The sequence below is a fragment of the Cydia pomonella genome, chromosome 10 (assembly GCF_033807575.1).
Source record: "Cydia pomonella isolate Wapato2018A chromosome 10, ilCydPomo1, whole genome shotgun sequence".
NCBI classification, from domain to species: domain Eukaryota; kingdom Metazoa; phylum Arthropoda; class Insecta; order Lepidoptera; family Tortricidae; genus Cydia; species Cydia pomonella.
Genome location: NC_084712.1, coordinates 9661380 through 9681806, shown reverse-complemented (window position 1 = coordinate 9681806; position 20427 = coordinate 9661380). Strand labels below are relative to the sequence as shown.

Genomic DNA, 20427 nt, shown 5'->3' with positions numbered 1-20427 from the left:
GCGTTGGAACTAGAATGTGGTGTAGCGAGTAGTATGCGGACAAGATTTACGATATAAAGCCACCTGCCGGCGAGTAGCACACAACTTTATCTGATGCATGATAAAATTCCGCTTTGTGTAAACACACCATTATCGTTTATCATTACAAATTCAGTTATGATATAATCCATAATATTAAAAAAAATTGAAGTCATATCATGTAACTGTAATTCGGTCATTGTGTTTATGTGTTAAGAAATGCGAGTTACATTACTGTACAGCGAGTTGCAAAAGTGGAATTCAATTCCGAATTCACGGAATTCAATCATAAAATAGGTATGCATTTTTGCAGCTGAGTGTACATGTAATTAGTTCAGACGTTCAGATTCGAAAACCAGCACAAACTTTTAGTAGGAATGTTGTCTTCATATTTAGTGGCACCCCGAAACTGTGCAGCCATGATTGTGATTCACAGAACTAATAGAGCGCGGCCAGAAGCATTTTATATCATATCAAATTTATTATAAATAAATAAAAATATCGCCAGTCATAGCCGCCCGGTTGATACTTTGTCAGATGATAGTTTAGATATGCTATGATGAATTTTTAAAAAATCAGCCCGTTTTATGTATCGCGATGGAAAGACCGTCAGCTGGTCAGATGAACATGTAAAAATAATCGTTGCAATGATTCTTTTTACTAAAAAAACTTATTACAGATATGTATGCAGAAATTGCTTGTTCACTGTGCGAAGTACGTAGTAAAAATATTGTGCCATGTTAAAAATGTTACAATAAGGTGCACGGGGACGGAACCTGTATATCAAGGCGCATGCCTTAACAGTGAACCTGTTTTTGAGAACATGAGAACTAAACGTAGAATATACAAATCAAAGTTAAAATGGTGCGTCAAACAGCAGGAACAGTTTGCGTTGGATAATTTGGGGTCTCATCAACATGGAAAAAACTATTTTCACATGCCTTATGGCAGAATATATTAGAGGTCAACATTGTAGTATATATACAATATGTACCTACTGTACTGTACCATATATTCTTGTGAATAAACTTTTATTCATTAAAATACTATTACCTCAAAACCTTAATAAACGTCGTATATAACACTATATGCAAAGTTTCATGGTTTTGATATCAGTGTCATAAACAGGTTAGGCGGCTTGTTTTAACATGTTCATTCGACTAGCGATAGCGATGGTCTTTCCACCGCGATACAACCGGGTGGCGTTTTTTTTAATCCACAGTAACATCTCAACAATCTTCTGACAAGTTACAATCGGGAGGCGATGTTCAACGCTGTCGTTCTTCAACTCACCAGCAGATAGGCAGCTGACGTCCACGAGGGCTCATTACACATCGCCCTTAATCACTTTATAAGGTTTCACCCGAGATGCTATTGGTTATAGCAATCTATTCCTGGCTAGCGGTCCATAAGCGAAAATCCCCAAAAAAAATCCCAGGTAATGTGGTCCGTTTCACGTTTTGAGATCCCAGTACCAAATCCAACAATTAATATCATATTATAAGTGCTAGTTAGTAGTAGAAAGTGCGGATCGGCATTGTGTTTTCGACCATTTCTTATAAGAGTCAAAGTTTGTATATGTATAATTAGGTAGATATGGAAACAGAAGTAAAAAGGAAGAGATTCATTAGTTCTAAGCTTTTTAACCAACAATAGGATTAGTGCAAATCACTCACTAGATGGAAGTTTTTAATTTTATTTTATTGCCTTTTCAGTAAATCAGCAACTATAACTGCAGGCGATGGTCCGAAGCATGAAGACGTGGAATATACAAGTAAAAATCTTGAAAGACTTTAGGATCCACCCTTACTTTTGGTTCTTGTATTGTTGACAGAATTTTCAATGACATGACATGATAGATACATGACAGGAAACAAGTTGTTCCTAAAGTTGATCAGTCCAAACCAGATACATATATCTATTTTACAACTAAAGGGATGGATTAAAAATCAATATGCTGTTTTATTTCATTTTAACTCACAACGAAAAGCACATCCGAAGATATATTTGTATTATAAAATTTTCACAGATTGAATTAATATTTATCCTTTGGGATACCGATAGAATAAAAAAATGCACCTTCTTTCACGTCATATTTGGCTGAAGTCTGTCAAAGTTCAATGAACTAAATTTGAAGTAAAAAATAATAATTATTTTTATATAATGTTAGCTTAAATGTGAAATTTATTAATTCACATTCGAATGCATTGCTGTTCAATATACTTATCACATTTAACGAACATTATATTGCTGCTAGACCTACTTCCCCGGTCACTATTGTATTTGTTCCTTCGAAGAAAATTGGTAAGTTTGTTTCGACGTTTAGATATTTGCAACAATTGCTAAGCCTTTGGGTCTTATAAATTATTTGATTTGACTTTTAACAGGTAAAAAAGCACGAGAAATTTGATGTTGTTATGTACATCTACTCAGAAGTCTATAGATAATTAAGTATTTGTGGTAAGGGCACTAATGCTTTGTAAACTGTGTCGTGTGTTCGTCCATTTCTAAATTAAATGACAACATTTGAAGAAGCTTATGAACTTACTGGTAAGATTTGCATACTTAATAAATATTGTCTCTACTGTTATATCACATACCTTTCATGTGCCTACCTATAACCCAACCCAAATAATTCGATTAGTGGTGAGTACCACGTAAATTATGAAATCACTTAGATTTATATCCTTCTGTAGAGCACCTGTTACAAATATTGTATGTACAGTACAATGGTTAAAAAGACTTCAGTTAGGTATATTTATTGTAAAAAACCTCTTTGGTGTAGTATACCCCTAAAACCACATGGATACTAAAGCTTAGAGAAAATGTTTATTGCGGTTCTGTTTAATAAGATCACTACTATAATTCGGTGACACTTTAACAGCAGTTGAATGTTTCCAGGGCATGGTAGATTCAATTACCTAGCCTTGTTCACTAATGGGTTTATCCTGCTCTACGTGACCATAGAATGCTTGGGCCTGGGTTATGTGTTGAACACGGCGGACTGCGACCTGCAAGTCACTATAGGACAGCGCGGCGCGATTTCTGCTGCTACATTCATAGGTGAGGCATAGGAGTCACTTTACTATTTGGTTTATTTAAACGAAACGTGGAGTGACTTATTTAGATAAGAGCCGAAGCATAAGGGAAACTCAAAATCACAATAGTCTTTCTAAGAGGTCTAATATACTATATGGAACTAGAACTCGTTTATTATTAAGTACGAATAATTTGACCATGCCACGGCATGGCATGATGTCATAATTAATGGTGTGCTCTGGTGCCTGTTGTGTGCACGTGCACGGGTCTTTGTAAATAAGATCGGCTACGCTAGCCACACGCGAGCATATGAATGTCTCCAGCAACGGAGCTGAAGTCGTCCGCATGGCAGAAAGTTATTTATTTTCATTCGAAGACTAGATTTTGGATTTCGTAGCTTCCAACGGTAAAAAGTACAAAATTGAGTGAGATTAGCGTATGTATTTTATTGAGGAAAATCTTCACTTTTATCGTTCGGAAGGTGTGGTGGTGCCGGCAATGGTGTGGGGGTACCTCGGTGACAAGTATGGGCGACGTAAGACCATGCTGCCCGCGACCGTGCTGGCCGTCCTGTTCTCCTTCCTATCGTCCTTGTCTACGAACTTCTGGAGCATGTTCGTGCTGCGAATTATCACTGGTACTCTGTAAGTCTATTTGTACTAGTCTGTAATACGGTTTACTAATGAATAGACAAAAAACTTTTCCCAAAGTATCACATCACATCCCGAAATATTGTACCCAAATTATCATTTCCCATAAAAATGTTTGGCAAAACAATTTATCCTAATTTGACAGTTGGCAAAACTCTTTTTTGGCGAGTTATTGTTAAGCAAATAATGACTGACCAAGTTTAATTTAACCTAGTATTATTTAGTCAAATTTATCGTTAGGCATATCAATAGCAAGCTATTAGTATTCATATTATTTTTATATTTCTTCTTTCATTCTTTCTTCCCTTCACTGGCTCAGTGACCCAAACAGGATCTTGGCCTCTGACACAAGAGAGCGCCACTCTGCCCTATCCTGCGCCACTTCACGCCAGCTTCAGCTTCTTCTTTCATTATGAGTATTTTTTTTTCACTTTCAATTGGAATATGTAATACCAATTTTCATCATTTTGGTTATGTTTCATCAATTTGGTATCCTATTTATAACCCGGGGGCACTACCGTGCCCCCGCCAAGACGAGCCAAGCAAAGCGTAAGGGCACTACCTATCTTTTTTCGAAGCGCTTCGTCGTTTTTTTGAACCCTCATAATTTGGGTTTTGATTATCCCAGATAAACAAAATTCTCGGGATATGATGTCAATAGTGGATCTCATAAAATAAAGAGTTTCAATTGCATGGCTCTTAAACTTTATATTGTATTGATATCTAAAAAACCCCGATTTCGTCTCTGAATCACTCACTCATTCACTGATCATCAAAACTCTTAGGGTACTTCCTGAAATCCTAATAAGCTGAAATTTGGTATTAGTACACAAACAACAAAAAAAATCTAAAACTTTGAACTTTTAACTAAAGCTGTACCCCCCCAAACTGCATTAAAGAATTGTAAATACTTATATTATTTCCAGTAAGAATCACGAGCTCTTTTGACCCAATAATACGACAAAAAAGTGTATTTCAAAATTTCATGCAATTTTATTTGTCAGTTGGGTTATTGGGACAGTTTTTTTCTCGGTAGAAATGGAAAAAACTCGTGAATCTGAGTAGAAATGATATACCTACCTATTCATCAAACATGTTTTTGAAATATAAGCTTTGCCATTAAAAAACGTTTGCTAAATAAGTTATTGTCTTAATAAAATTTGACAAAGTAAAATGATGCCAAATGATAATTTGAAAAAAAAAAAATATTACGAACGAGTTTGCCATAGATACATTAAGGAAAGGAAACTACTGCGATGTGTTTATTAGTAAGTTAAATTTGGCGAAAAGTATTTGGGCCAAACGGAAGTACCTACACCCTGTAATACGCTACACGCCTAAGAAAATGGAACGACCGATAGTGACCTGTTAATTTATTATTTATTTATCTATTTAAACTTTATTGCACACATAAAGAAAAATGTACAAATGGCGAACTTAATGCCAAAAGGCATTCTCTACCAGTCAACCATTGGATCAAACAGAGACATTTGTGTATGTTGGTGCAGGAAAAAATAATAACAAATAATAAGGAAAAAATTAAACGTGAAGTCAATTAATATTAAAAATATATAAATACTACTACTTATATAATGTATAAAAGATAGACTAATACATATAATTATGTACATATACATGATGGTGAACCTTATTTAAGTTCTTCTGACAGAAGATGCTTGCGAAGTAGTCGTTTGAAAACGGGTTTGCTTGGGGCTTGTCGAATAAAGAGAGGGAGGGAATTCCAGAGACGGATTGCCTCAACGGCGAAAGAGTTAGACATAAAACCAGTACGGTGAGAAGGCATCGAGAGTTTGAGAGAACGGGAGGAACGGAGTTTTATATACTACGTAGGTAGATATTTTTTTCTGTGAACTTAAAGTTGACATGAAGTTAAATATAAAAGCGAAAAACATTAAAACGCTTCAGAGAAAATTAATGGGATGTACCATCAGAAGAAACCGGAATAGGGTGCGCTTAGCGTTATGTTTTGTGCTCTATCAGTCTCTATTAGTCCAAGATCCCAGAGCCGCCAGACCTTACTTATTTTCTCATGAATAAAATGTATGAGATAATATAGTGTTAGTATGTACTTTTAATGTCTGTATACTTGATTGCTCCGACGGCCATTTGTCCGGTACAAGGTTCTAAAGGTTGGTAAAAGTATGACTAACTATTCTCAATATTCTCATGGCTGATTTTTATGTATGTTTTAGAAAACATTGTTAAAATTTTATAATCAACATTGCCAGACCATTTCCGCCGGCGATTACTATTACCAGGCGCTGTAAAACTGTCAAGAAATATTGTAATTTACTTATATTCTCACTCTTGATTTTCATATATAATACTCAGGGAACTATTACAAACCATTTTGTAAGTAGCCAGACCAATTAAGAGTGAGAATGTAAGTAAAGTTACAATATTTTTTAACAGCTTTAAAGCGTCTGGTAATAGTTACCGTCGGGGGAAATGGTCTGACTATGTTGATTATAACATTTTATCAATATTTTCTAAAACATACATAAAACCAGCCATGCGAATTTAAGAAAAGTTAGTAATATTTTTACCTAACTTTAGCACCTTTTACCGGACAAATGGCCGTCGGGCCAATATACTCGAAGCAAGTATGCAGACATTAAAAGTACATACTAACACTATATTATCCCATACATTTTATTCATGAGGAAATAAGTAAGGTCTAGCGGCTCTGGGATCTTGCTCTAATTTAATTCTTGTAATCCAGGACTCTCGTCTCTCCAGAATTTCAGCTTCCTGTGCTACTGCATACGTGTACTTGGGGGAGCTAACTTGCCCATCTAGACGCGCCGCGTCCATCGCATGGGGCTCGGCCTTTATCGCGGGTTCTTACTTCGCCATGCCCTGTAAGTATTCAACTTGTCTATTGGACTTTTGGAATATGATATTAGGAACATTTAGTAATGCCCGATAAAAAAATTGTTAGCCTAGAAATTATTTAAAACGATTAAGCCATTTAGTAGAAATAAACAAAGCTAGCCGCAAAACAGCCTGTCGTATTAATTTTTTATAATTAAGATGTATTGAACTTATTTATGATTTAGGCACGAACGTTTACTATTTATAGCACCATACAAATATTTTCAATATAGTGGAAATCATGAAGTAAACGCATTTTTATTATTGCCATATCTGTTTTTGATGAGTAAATGTTACATAAATAATTTCACATTATAATTTTGTGTTGTTAACAAATCAAAATTATCTAAGTATTTATGCCATTCAGTTTCCTTAAATGTACTTAGCAAATACCCCGAAGTTAACGGAGTTTAAAAAAAACGCTGTGTGTAAACCTTCCAAGCCAAGAAGTATCAATGACTTCGTTTAATTTTAAAAGAAAACGGTCAAAGATTTGCCTTAAATTATTGGATTTTAAGTGACACGATTGATAATATAGCAAGCTCTATCATTTGATTGATTTTCTTCATACAACTTCTAGTATTCGCCTGGATTCTGTTGCCACTAAAGTTCTCTGTCGGCGATGGCGTCCTTAAAATCGTGCCATGGCGGGTCCTGATGTGGGCGTTCACAATCTGGGGCTCCACCGCCTGTGTCGGCATGGCCATCCTGCCCGAGAGCCCCTCCTACCTGCTGGCCACAAAGGGTGGACCGGAAACCTTAGCCGTCTTGGCGAAGATCTATTCGTGGAACCAGAAAAAAACAGCCGCTGAGTACCCGGTAAGCCCCCTACCCCCATCGATGTACCACTATATTATGGCGCAATCTGAGATAAATTTATCAGGTCCTGACATCAAGCCCAATAAGGCTTGTGTCGTGGTTACTAGACGACGATATATCGAATAGAAAGATATTATATTTCATAACAGCAAAAAAAAATTGAATACCTATCCTTATCACACAAAATGCTTTTACCGAGATTCTAACCTAGATTCCCATGCATCAGCTTCGTAGACAGGATCATTATGATTTGTAATTAAAACAGTTTTTTCCTTTCAGATAAAAGAAATAGTTTGCCCTCCTATTAACAGTCCGAAATTCAGAGAATCAATAGCGCGAATGAAATATATGATAAAGCCACCGTTGCTGAGATGTCTCATTTTAAGTCATATCTGTAACTTCATGGTTTTTATGCAGTAAGTTCCCACCATTAATGGCGTACATTTTTTTATACCACGTCGGTGGTACACTTTCATACGGCCTGCCTGATGGTAAGCAGTCACCGAGTCCAGAGGGGTTACATGCGCGTAGCCGAACCTTTAAAAACCTGTACACTCCTGTTTAGGGGTCCGTACCTCAAAAGGAAAAAAAATCTTTAGAGTATAGCCCATTATACAAGCGATAGAACAGTCCCAATACTCCCTGACATGCTGGTAAGGGTTGTGCCTTGGAACTTTGGGACCACAGTAAATTGGGTTTTCTTAGCGGTAAATGCGCAAACTAGTGTCTTTGTGGGGTTAAATCGGACTAAATTTTCCCGACCCCACCCCATACTGAAACTCTGGATAGAGTGTTCTAATATTCGACACAAGCTTTTCGCGCCTCTCCAGCACCTCAGAACGAGGGTTGTTGGCAACCTAAGCAGTATAGTCAACCAAGTAGTCAACTAGGTGCTGATGACTAGGTGGACAACTTTAGTTGACTACCTAGATGTACAGTCAAGGTATTAAATATCGATACGGGCAAAGTGACAAAAATATGTACAGACTACCTTAATACACGTATACATGACCTTATTGCCTATATAATAAGGTCGTGTACACATATTTTTGGCACTTTGTCCGTATCATTTAAAACCTTGACTGTATCTACATGTTTCAAAATATCTGCATAATGACCCTGCCTCACCATCTATAACAGCCGTAATAGCCATTGGTTTTTAATTTGGAATTTGATGCGTGAGAATACTTTATATTAAAAACAAAAACGTCACTGACACGCCAAGGTCCCGGGCGCAAGCGAGCTAATGACATGTTACTTTGACAGCGTACTTCTACGTCATGACACCTATAGTTGTCCTTGGCGCGGTGGGCACGACTAGTGACGCCGACTTAGGTGTTCTTGGCGTTCAAAATGTTAATAAGTAAATTAAGGTAATTGATAGGATTTTCTAATGCCTTTTATGGTAGCTGTATTTGCTATGTGCACGACTGTCACGCAACCTAGCATCCGCAAATCTAGGGGAAAACGTCAATTCACTAGATCTTATAAAACTACTCCAAAACATAAAACTACTAAACAGATTTTCATACGACTTTCATCTATCAATAGAGTGATTATGTAAATTGGTTGAAAATCCAAAAATGTACTGTAAAACGTCAATTCACTAGATCTTATAAAACTACTCCAAAACTAAAAACTACTAAACGGATTTTCATACGACTTTCATCTATCAATAGAGTGATTGTGTAAATTGGTTGAAAATCCAAAAATGTTGTACACTCTAGTTACTCATATTTTGTGAAATAAGAATTGAGACGCCATTTACAACACACTTTTATATTATAACATTTTAACGCGTATACATGTTCATTCGATAAAGAATATTGCAAAAATAATAAGCTTGACAATCCGCCGCCGCTTATATAGGTTGCTGGGAACTCGTAACGCGCGATGTATGCAGCGCAGCGCCATCTACCATGAAATTGAGTAAACTTTCTTGCTTGCCGCAACATACTCCCGCCTAAAGGATAACAAAATCTTTTCTTCTCACATCTGGTAGTGGACAGAGCTTCGGAATCGAACGTGTCAGCACTCCAGTTGCTGTGCGGATGTCGTAGACTCTTGTCACGTTATCTTGTCCAGGATGTTTCTGTAAAACTCTACCTAGTAGCCATTTACTAGGAGGTAATCTATGATCCTTAATTAGTACTAGATCTCCGACGTTAAACTCTTGTTTTCTGATTTTCCACTTCGGTCTCTCTTGTAATCTTGTTAGGAATTCCGTTTGCCATTTTCTCCAAAATATTTGTAGCATTTTTTGAATATTTTGCCATCTCGATAGTGAATTTGTCTTATGTTGTGTCAAATCTCTCTCTGGAATGGTGACTAATGGTTCTCCAACAAGAAAATGTGCTGGTGTCAGCGGCTCTAGGTCATCAGGATGATCGCTCAATGGTGATAAAGGTCTTGAGTTCAGACAAGCTTCGACCTGGTTCAAGAGAGTTGTAAATTCTTCGAAGGTAGGTGTAGCATCTCCGAGAGTTCTCTTAAGATGAAACTTTATACTCTTGACTCCGGCCTCCCACAATCCGCCATGGTTTGGTGATCCTGGAGGGATGAACTTCCACTTGGTGCCTTCTGTATCTAATAGGGCTGCTAATTCAACAGGGATTGTTGACTTGCCAAGTCGCCACATCTCAAGTATCTCTTTGCTCGAGGAAATGAAGTTAGTTCCATGGTCACTCCACATCTCCTTGACGAATCCTCTTCGTGATGTAAATCTTCTAAATGCTGCCATGAATGCTTCCATAGTCATGTTGCTCACACATTCAATATGTATAGCTTTAGTTACCATGCAGATGAAAATACTTATATAAGCTTTGAATGTCTTTGATCCTCGTCCAGGGCTCATGCGCACATTTACTGGACCTGCGAAATCTACACCAGTTGTAAGGAATGCTCTTGACGGCTTCACTCGTATTTCAGGTAAATCGCCCATCAGTTGAGTTACTGTCTTCGCTTTTTGTTTAGCGCAAGGAAAGCAATTTCTCACATATGTCTTTATAGTGTTTCCTGCGTCAATCAGCCAGTATCTTCCTCTAAGATATGTTGTCATCAGTTGAGGGCCTCCATGCAACGTCTTCTTGTGTGCGTCGTTAAGTAAAAGTGGTACTAGTACGTTGTTTTTGGACAGGATAATTGGATGTTTGCTCAAGAACTCTAAATCTGCATGTTTCAATCTTCCTCCAACTCTCAGTACTTCTTTGTCATCTAGAAAGGGCGTAAGTGACAGTAAACGACTTCTGTTCTTCAAAGTTGTGTGATTTCTCAGAGCTTCGATTTCTTCTGGAAATTCTAGTTGTTGTGACAGCTTAATACATATTGTAAGTGCTTCTTCTCGCTCATCATGAGTTACATATTGACATAAGTTATATTTTACATCTTTGTTTTTTAAGATGAGCAATCTTCGACAGTAGGCTATGACTGAGATGAGTTTTCTCAATGATGAATATCTCTTTGAAATAGTAAGAATGAAATCTTCTTTCTTCTCTGACACTGTAGTAGTTGCGCATTTGATAGATTTTCTGGTTTCTAGATCTGTATCTTCTATTTCACAGGGTTCTCTTCTCCATTCTCTTTGATTTAAAAATGTTGGGCCTTTAAACCATAGTGTATGTTCTTTTAATTTCTCAGGTGTGACTCCTCTTGATGCTGGATCTGCGGGGTTTTCTTTTGTGTTCACGTAAGACCATGTAGTATCTATATTGTTGTTGATTGCAATGACTCGGTTCTTCACAAATGTTGTCCACTTCAGCGGGTCTCCGAGAATCCAGGCTAAGGTTACCTTTGAATCTGAATATGCATATGTGTTTTTGTGCTCGATTCTCATAGCTGTAGCGACGTGTTTCAGTAGTTGACTCAGTAGCAGTGCTGCACTCAGCTCAAGACGGGGCAAAGTGAGTTGTTTTTTCATCGAAGAGATTTTTGTTTTTGCCATGATGAGTGATACTTTGACTTCTCCATTTGATTGGATTACTCTGCTGTAGACTACTGCTGCGTAGGCTGACATTGATGCATCAGCAAAGCCATGCAGTTCCACTAACTCGCTCTTGTTGCTCGTTCCAATCCATCTCTCAAGTTTCACGTCTGACAAGTGCTCTAGACCTCTGCAGAAAGTCTTCCACTCTGTCTTCAAGTCTTCAGGTAACTCTGTGTCCCATGATAATCCTCTTGACCATGTTTTCTGTAGAAATATCTTCGCCATGACTACAGATGGTGCTAGCCAACCCATTGGATCAAACAGGGAAGCGATGACAGTTAAGACGTTTCTCTTAGTTACTCGTTGCTCAGATAAAGTGTTGATTTTGTTTGTGACTAAGAGGGTATCTTCGTTTGAGTTCCAAGTGATTCCTAATGTTTTGATTGTCTCTTTTTTGTTGATATCTATCTCAGAATTTTTCGCTCTCTTCTCTGGTTCTACTGTGTTCATAAATTCTTTGTTGTTTGAAGACCATTTTTGTAACTCGAAGCCTCCTCTTCTTAGTATTTCTATCAGTTGACGTTTAGCTTCTATTGCGTTTTCTTCTGTATCTCCCCCTGACAGTACATCGTCCATGTAGAAAGAGTGGTTGATGATCTCTCGTGCTTGGGTGTACTCTTCTGTGTTTGCCTCATCGATTGCTATCTGTCTCAGGGTTTTGATTGCTAAGAATGGTGCACATGCTGTTCCAAAGGTTACAGTTAGCATTCTATATTCTTTTATGTCTTCATCAGGGCTGAATCTCCAAAGTATTCTCTGAAAGTCTGTGTCTTCTCTTCTTACAAGGATCTGACGGTACATTTTTATGACATCTGCAACAAAACAGACTTTATGTATTCTCCATCTCATAAGAATGTCTCGAAGATCTCCCAGAAGTGATGGACCAACTAGCAGTTCTGAGTTGAGGCTTACTCCGTTGGTTCCTCTGCAGGAAGCGTCATAAACAACCCGAAGCTTGGTAGTGTCTCTGTCTTCACGGATCACAGGATGATGTGACAGGTATACTCGTCTGTCTGGCTCTCTTACAGGTTCATCTCGATTGACTAATTCCATATGTTGTAGTGTTATGTACTCTCTCATGACTTCATTGTAGGATTCTCTCAATTTTGCGTTTGCTTCTAATCTTCTCTCGGTGCTCATGAATCTTCTCAGTGCGATTTCTCTCGAATTCTCTGGTAAAGTAGGTTTGTTACTCTTGAATGGAAGTGCCACAATGTATCTTCCGTTTGTATCTCTGGTTACTGTCTCTTGATAGATTTTCTCAGCTCGAAGTTCTTGTGGGGTGAGAGTGTCGTTTTCCTCTGACTCTAATCTCTCTGTCTCCCAAAATTTCTCTACCATCTCCTCTAAAGTGATGTTCAGATGCATACTTTTGAACTCTTTCATGCGGTTGTTGTTCAACTGACCTCCTGACAGGATGTATCCCAAGCGAGTTTGTTGTGCTATGGGAGTACCTGGTTCTCCTTTAATCACTCCGTTCATTAAAATGTCTGCGTAGATGTGAACTCCAAGTAATAGATCAATGTTGCCCGGTGTATGGTAAGTTGGATCTGCCAGTGACAGGTGTTGCAGATGACTCCATTTCTGTGGATTGATTGGTATCTCAGGCATTATGTCGGTGACATCTTGAACAATGTAGGCTGTGCAGTTGACTTTGAAGCTGTCGTTGAACCTTGAGTAAACTTCTATATCTGTAGCGAACTTAATTCTTGTTGACATATGACCCACTCCAGTAACTAATCCATCAGCTGGTTTTCTTCGCAGCTGTAGTTTTTTGACAGTTGCCTCACTTATAAATGATTCTTGGGAACAGGGATCAATGAGTGCTCGTAGTAATTGTATACCATGGCCAGTGTTGATGTTTACTAGTGCGGTAGCCATGAGCGCAGTATGACTCTGAGTGACAAGATAATTTCTCATTTTTGGTGTATCTGAAGGTTTTGCAGTAGTCTCTTCTCTTGATGCATAGTTTGAATTTGTTGCGGTTGCTCTCGATGTAGATTGTACTGGATTATCTCTCTCCTCAGCGAGTTTATTCTCAAAATGCAGTAATGAATGATGTCTCTTCTGACAGTGATGACAAGATACTCTGGATTTACAATTTTTCACATTATGTTTTGATGACAAGCAGTTGAAGCAAAGTCTTTCGTTTTGGACGTGTTGAACTCTGTTGTTGACATCTAGGTTTGCAAAGTCTTTGCATAGATAAGTCAAATGGTTTTGTTTGCAGTAGGAACACTGTACTGTTGTTGTAGCGGGGCTTGTTAGAAACGATCTTTGTCTCACGATAGCTCTCTCTCTGTCCTTCGAATAGGTTGTAGATGGAACCATTTCTAACACTCTGAAACGTGTCTCTAAGAAGGTTGTAAACTTCTCTAGTTTCGGCAACTCTTGTACAGGCAGCGCTCGTATCTCCTCTTCCCACTGTTTGCGCGTCTCGTCGTCCAATTTGTTAAGTATAATGTGAATCACGATTGTATCCCACTCGTTAATCTTCACGTCGTTATTTTTAAGGCTGTTCAGGCATTCTTGAGTTGTATCGAGTAGTTCTCTGATAGATCTAGATGTACTGTGGTACACTTTTTTCTGATTCATGAATCTATTCAAGATTGTATTCACTATCATGCGTTTGTTGTTGTACCTCTTGTCTAAAGTTTCCCATGCGACATCGTAGTTTTTCTCGGTTATTTGTAGATGTTTCAATAATTGTTCAGCCTCACCGGTGACACTTGATTTAAGATAATGAAGTTTTTGTACTTTACTCAGCGATGTTTTATTGTGAACGAGTGACGTGTACAGATCTCTAAATGAAGTCCATTCTTGATAATCTCCAGAGAATTGTGGCAGGCTAACTTTAGGAAGCTTCACCTCTTGCGTGGAATGCTTGTTTACTTCCGATGTTGACTTATTTTGCGGATGCGATTGCGGTTGCGGTCGATAGTATCCGATAAATCTCCTTTAATCGTAAAATAATCTTCTTCTCCGGCAGAATACAAGTCGGTTGTGAAGTAGTTATGCTCCTTCTTCTGCGCCGTTGTTGCATATTTCAAGATTTCGAAATGATTTGTTTGAAATTTCTGCCAATACTCGTTCAATGTATCAATTCTCGCTTGTACATAGCCTTTCGTAATGCGTGTTTTTCCTTGCTTCTTGAAGTTTAGTCCGATCTTTCTTATTAAATCGTAAGTAATTTCTTGTTCCGACACGTATGTATCCATTTTGTAGGTTATGTACTTAGTAAAATCTTACGACGAAATATCTCGAATCTTCACTCTTTTTGCTTCGAAAACGCTAGTATGTTCGTAGATTTTCTCGTTTTTACACGTTTTCTTCAAAATTATTACGAATCGCGATGTATTTTCATTGTTTTATGTCCATTGTTTACACCGATGTTTACACGGAAACGCCGACTATTTTTCACGAAATTCACTAAATTATTGTTCTCGCGGTACTCGATACGCTTATTTATCGTTTTTATGCACTGAAACCTCGTAAATATTGTTCATTCACTGTTTATTTCTCGTATTTTTAGTATTTTTTCACCATAGTTCGTATTTTGTTTTTTCACTTTTGTCAGTTTTTCTTTTATTTTGTTCTAGAATGTTCGATGCGCGACGTCTATAATCTCTCGAAAACGTTCTTATTTCACTGCGATTGTTCGTTTTTCACCACTAATTCAATAAATCCGGCTCGAAGGACCACTTTGTACACTCTAGTTACTCATATTTTGTGAAATAAGAATTGAGACGCCATTTACAACACACTTTTATATTATAACATTTTAACGCGTATACATGTTCATTCGATAAAGAATATTGCAAAAATAATAAGCTTGACAATCCGCCGCCGCTTATATAGGTTGCTGGGAACTCGTAACGCGCGATGTATGCAGCGCAGCGCCATCTACCATGAAATTGAGTAAACTTTCTTGCTTGCCGCAACAAATGTACTGTAAAACGTCAATTCACTAGATCTTATAAAACTACTCCAAAACTAAAAACTACTAAACGGATTTTCATACGACTTTCATCTATCAATAGAGTGATTGTGTAAATTGGTTGAAATATAACGATGTAGGCGGAAAAAAACACGCTGGCTAGGAGCTTTAATCGAAAACGCTGCCTAATCCGTTTGTGCTATAACAACATACTGTATGGTGGGGTTGTCTCTCTTTCATGGGTCTACAAAAAAGTCCTTGATGTTGAATGTCTATATTTTAAGGATAACTTACTATACCCATTCTTAACTTCTAGAAAAAGATCACATAATATGTGGCATTTGCAAAGCTATTTACCTACACGGTTGAATAATTATAAAATTAAATACGTTAGTGATATTAAGCATTTCATGCAGATTACAGTGGTCCCTTACACCATACATATTTAAATGAATACTTCAGGAGTAATCGTAAATTAAAATTTAATTTCGAGCCATATAACTTGTACCAAATGTTAAAAACGTCGAATTAGTTCTAATTTTTACCACTTTATGCGCTGGGATCGCTTTATTTACCCCCATCATGCACTTCGCACGTAGCCAGTAGAATAATTTTAAATTAAAGTTCTGTTTTTCAGGAGTAATGCTTTTTATGTGTGGATGCCTCACATCGTGGACGAACTTTTGAGACACGGTCCGAAGAAGCCTGGCCAAAGCATGTGTCGGATTATGAACGATATACACAACAATATCGATGTACGTGGGTATAAGACCAATATTATCTCTTGCTTACAACCAAAATTAACTCAACAATAAAAGTCGTTGACAAAAACGGTAAGACAGTGTTAAATCAAGTAAGAAGTTTTATTATTTTTAGGGTTCCGTAGTCAACTAGGAACCCTTATAGTTCCGCCATGTCCGTCTGTCTGTCTGTCCGAGACTTTGTTCCGTGGTCGTTAGTGCTAGAAAAATGTATTTAGCATGGACATATTAATCAATAAAGTCGACAACGTACACCTACACGTAAAGTGGGGATGTTTTTTTTTTCGCTTCAACGCTACAGTGTGGGGTATCGTTGGAAAGGTCTTTCAAAACTAATAGGGGTCTTGATCAAACATTTTTTGATAAAGTGAATATATTCGGAGATAATCGCTCCACCACACGCTGAACCATAGGTCCAAAAAATATGAAAAAAAAACGTGGAAGTCGAGCTTAAGAAAAACATTAAATGAAAACTATAGCGGACATGATCAGTTTAGCTGTTTTTAAGTTATCGCATAAAGTTTTCCCTTCATAGTAAAAAGACGTACCTACATCCACAGTTATTACGACATTAAATGGGTTGTTAAAGTTATTTGGCATTATTCATGTAAATAAGCTAAAATTTAAGATAAAATTTGCTTATTTTACTCATTCTATTTTTATTGAATATTTAATTTGTCTAAAATAGTTTCATTGGCTATATGAGTAAAGCCGCTGACTATTGGCAGTTTTAGAACGAAAGAGTAAAAATTAAAAAGTAAGAGGCAATCCCGCTAATTTTATATTCATATTCGTTTATCACACTCATGTACGATGCATTATCTCTAGGACTTATTGTTAAGTATACTTTATTTTAAATTTATTTACAAAAAAGGTACATGCTAACCAGGGCCCGTACATTTCATGCCATTGACGGAAAAATGACGTCACACTACATAGAGTATGATTCCAAATAGTATTTTCGTAATAATAAATAATTTGTAACATCTTTAGTTAACTGATATAGATACTTGACAATCAATCAATGTATAACTAACTGGTATCTTACCGTCACTCAACAAAATAATAGATTGTTAGTTTATTAAATAATACATATTTGTGAGTTTTAAAAGTGTATTTTACGTAACAAGTATTTTTTTTACGGGTCAATTATGTTAGTTATCTTTTTTTTTATCTTTATTTAACGAGCTTAGTCTAAAAGACAATGCCGCTCAATAGTACACATCGAGAAGTGTTCTTACACTAAAACATTTAAAAGCTAAACAGATCATTATTTTCGTCTTCGGATGCCCACCATCACCATACTGAATGTTAGCTATCAAAATTTGTACTGTTATAAAAAAACTGCCTGTATATGATATTACGTAATTTTTTACGTCAACGGCATGAAATGTACGGGCCCTGATGCTAACAAGCAAAATTTATAATATCGCCAAACTGTAATCAGTTTGTTGGCGAAGCAGTTTGTTGTTAAGTTGGTTTTAGGGGCTTGTGGGTGATGCCGCGATAAGCCTGATAATATTATCAGCAAAATTTTTTAATTATTATATGCAATAGCAACCGTTTTCTGCTGTTATGTTATAGTCTTCAAGCACTTATATTTATAGGTAGGCGCACTTACCTTGACTTTAATTGGCCTTAAAATAATTGTAACCCTAAATAACAAATTTCTTTTCATACTTTGTTTTAAATTTTGCAGTTGGTATTGGACGAGTGTATTCCGGTGCAGATGGAAATGCGCATGTACCCAATAGCGACAGTCGTCGGAATAATTACAGCCAATATATATGCAGCCATTGCTTTTGGGATGAAAAGAGGCTGGGCAAAAGCAAAAATGTACTGTAAGACGGTTTTTACGCTTTTTTTTTTGTTTCCATATAGTCGTTACCTAAACATTATCAAACATCTAACATCATAATATGATGTTAGATGTTTGATAATGTTTAGAAAAAATTACATTATGTAATCATGAAACATTTAAGGACTCTGCCCACTACACTGTATCATACCATGACCGTAGTAGGAACGTGTCAGGCAAAAAAATGTTCTTTGTATTGTATGAGACTATGCCCACTAGCACGTTTCGTCACCGACCAGCACGCTCCGTGCAGGGCACGCTATGTTGCTAGAACGGTGCGTGCAGGCGGCGAAACGGTGAGCATAGGTTTATAGGTTATAACCGCGTATGATAATCGTTCTAAGCCCGTTATAAACGCGTTGCCATATAGCTAACCAAACGAAGGGGGGTTAAAAAAACCCTTTTTTAGCGGCGCGTTTCGGTCGTGGAGACGCCCTTTTGCAATACAATCAATTTATAAGTCTAGGTTCTAAAAAGAAATAATCATTTGGGTTCTTGTAGGTGTCATAATGGGCCTATGCGCCTTGTTCATTGTGATGTCGGCGTTTATACCGCACTACATCGTGGGTATCGTGCTGTTCGTGCCGGGCGTGTGCGGCATCGCCGCCAACACCGTGCTGGCCGCCGCCGTGGTCGATGTGTTCCCCACCAGCATGAGGTACAGTTGCAGCTAGGTTTAGATACAGTTGATCGACTGACGGTGTTGCTGCCGAACTACATCGCGGGGATCGTACTGTTCGTGCCGGGCGTGTGCGGCATCGCCGCCAACACCGTGCTGGCCGCCGCCGTTGAGGTGTTCCCAACCAGCTTGAGGTACAGTTGCAGCTAGCTCTTGTAGATGTCCAGCTGGCGGCATTGCTGCTGAGTTACGTTGCAAGCATCGTAATGTTTATGACGACGGGCGTATCGTGTGAGGCATCCCTGCCAACACCGTGCTAGCTGCAGCCGTGATCGAAGTGTTTTCTATCAGTTTAAGGTATTATACGGATTACAGGAATCCAATTCCAATCATATCCTGTGTAGGCCAAGATCGACATCTGAACTGTGTAGGCCAAAATGTATGATACCTACAGCCATTTTTTTCCGTGACTAATCATATATCAACTCTAAATAGTTTATAGCCACCAATTTGGGTATATTGAGTATTTACTCAGTATTTACCCGTGAGTATTTACTCACTACCCATCTCTACTCAGAAAGTCAGTAAATAAATTAATTTGTCCCCAGAGCCCTGGCGATGTGCACCCTCTTCATGATAGGGCGGCTGGGCGCGGCTGTAGGGTCCCATACGCTGGCGGAGGGGCTCGAGAAGAACTGTATCGCCATAGTCCTGCTTATTACCATACTCACTACAGGTTAAGGTTGCTTCTATACTTTTTAAACTATACATTTGAATGTTTGTTGTAATAAGCTTCACTGAATCATCCGTATTCCGTAGGATCCCCCAGCATGCCAAATTTATTAACCCAAGCGCTAGTTAACTAACCCATCAGCCTGACTCTTAGCGCCACTTGCACCATCTCACTAACCCGGGGTTAACCGGTTAAACCTGGAGCTACCATGTTCACCAGTACAATTTGACACTGGGTTAGCGGTTTAACCGGTTAACTCCGGGTTAGTGGGATGGTGCAAGTGGCACGAAATACTCGTAATAATTAAAAAACCGAAAAAAAACAAGCGAAGGTACAATATAGCTGATGTGTTAAAATAGTACATTACGATACAAGTGCGAAAAATAGGAAATTCGAAACGAGTGGCGATAAATTAAAACACGACCGAAGGGAGTGTTTTAAATCGACACGAGTTGCGAATTACCTATTCGCACATGTATCGTACAACGTTTTACAGTACATATGGCCCTTTAAATGTTCGACATAGTAACGTAATATGCTGATTTTCGCACTAGTGCGTTAAAGTAGTTCCATATGTACTGTAAATACATTTTATAATTTTATATTGAAAAAAAAAATGCTTCCATTTTCCATTCCATTTCTATTTTGCATTTTCCATTTTGTAGTAACGCTCGCAGACGTATCTGCTTGATAAAAAAAATACTTTCAATAAATTAATATCCAGCTGAAAATTGGGGCTTCGTTACTTAATAATGTTCATGTTATCATCCCTAGTATCGGGGATCCTGTTGTTCCTGTGGCCGGATAGCGCAAAAGTACGGGCTACGATGGTGGCGCAAAATTTCAACTACTGAAGACTGTGGCAGTTGTATATTGGTAAAAATACTCTCTTGTAAATTCATATATCATTAAATAAAATAAATAAACTAGTCATTTTAGTCATTTATTTAACTATTGATAGTAATATTTCACGCTTATTGTTTAGACTGTTAAGAGAATCGGGATGAAAAGGAAACAGTTACATATTTATGTACGAGATGAACGGACATGAATATTCGTAAAACTACGAGTACCATTAGTGACAATCTATATCAAGCTCGCACAGTGACATTGACA

The 20427-nt window shown here is 37.7% G+C and overlaps 2 protein-coding genes across 2 annotated transcripts; both read left to right on the top strand.

Annotated features, from left to right (window-relative positions):
* Window positions 1–540: 540 nt before the first annotated feature.
* On the top strand, window positions 541–7547 carry LOC133521748 (synaptic vesicle glycoprotein 2C-like). Its single transcript, XM_061856817.1, has 7 exons — window positions 541–1456; window positions 1734–2322; window positions 2406–2568; window positions 2920–3081; window positions 3539–3701; window positions 6468–6589; window positions 7183–7547. Exons 3-7 carry the CDS (start codon window positions 2535–2537, stop codon window positions 7545–7547), a joined length of 846 nt encoding a protein of 281 aa, XP_061712801.1. The 5' UTR covers window positions 541–1456; window positions 1734–2322; window positions 2406–2534.
* On the top strand, window positions 7434–20249 carry LOC133522052 (uncharacterized). Its single transcript, XM_061857231.1, has 6 exons — window positions 7434–7837; window positions 15978–16095; window positions 17801–17942; window positions 18461–18617; window positions 19187–19314; window positions 20086–20249. The coding sequence occupies exons 1-6, from the start codon at window positions 7761–7763 to the stop codon at window positions 20163–20165; spliced, it is 702 nt and encodes a 233-aa protein (XP_061713215.1). The 5' UTR covers window positions 7434–7760; the 3' UTR covers window positions 20166–20249.
* Window positions 20250–20427: the final 178 nt, after the last annotated feature.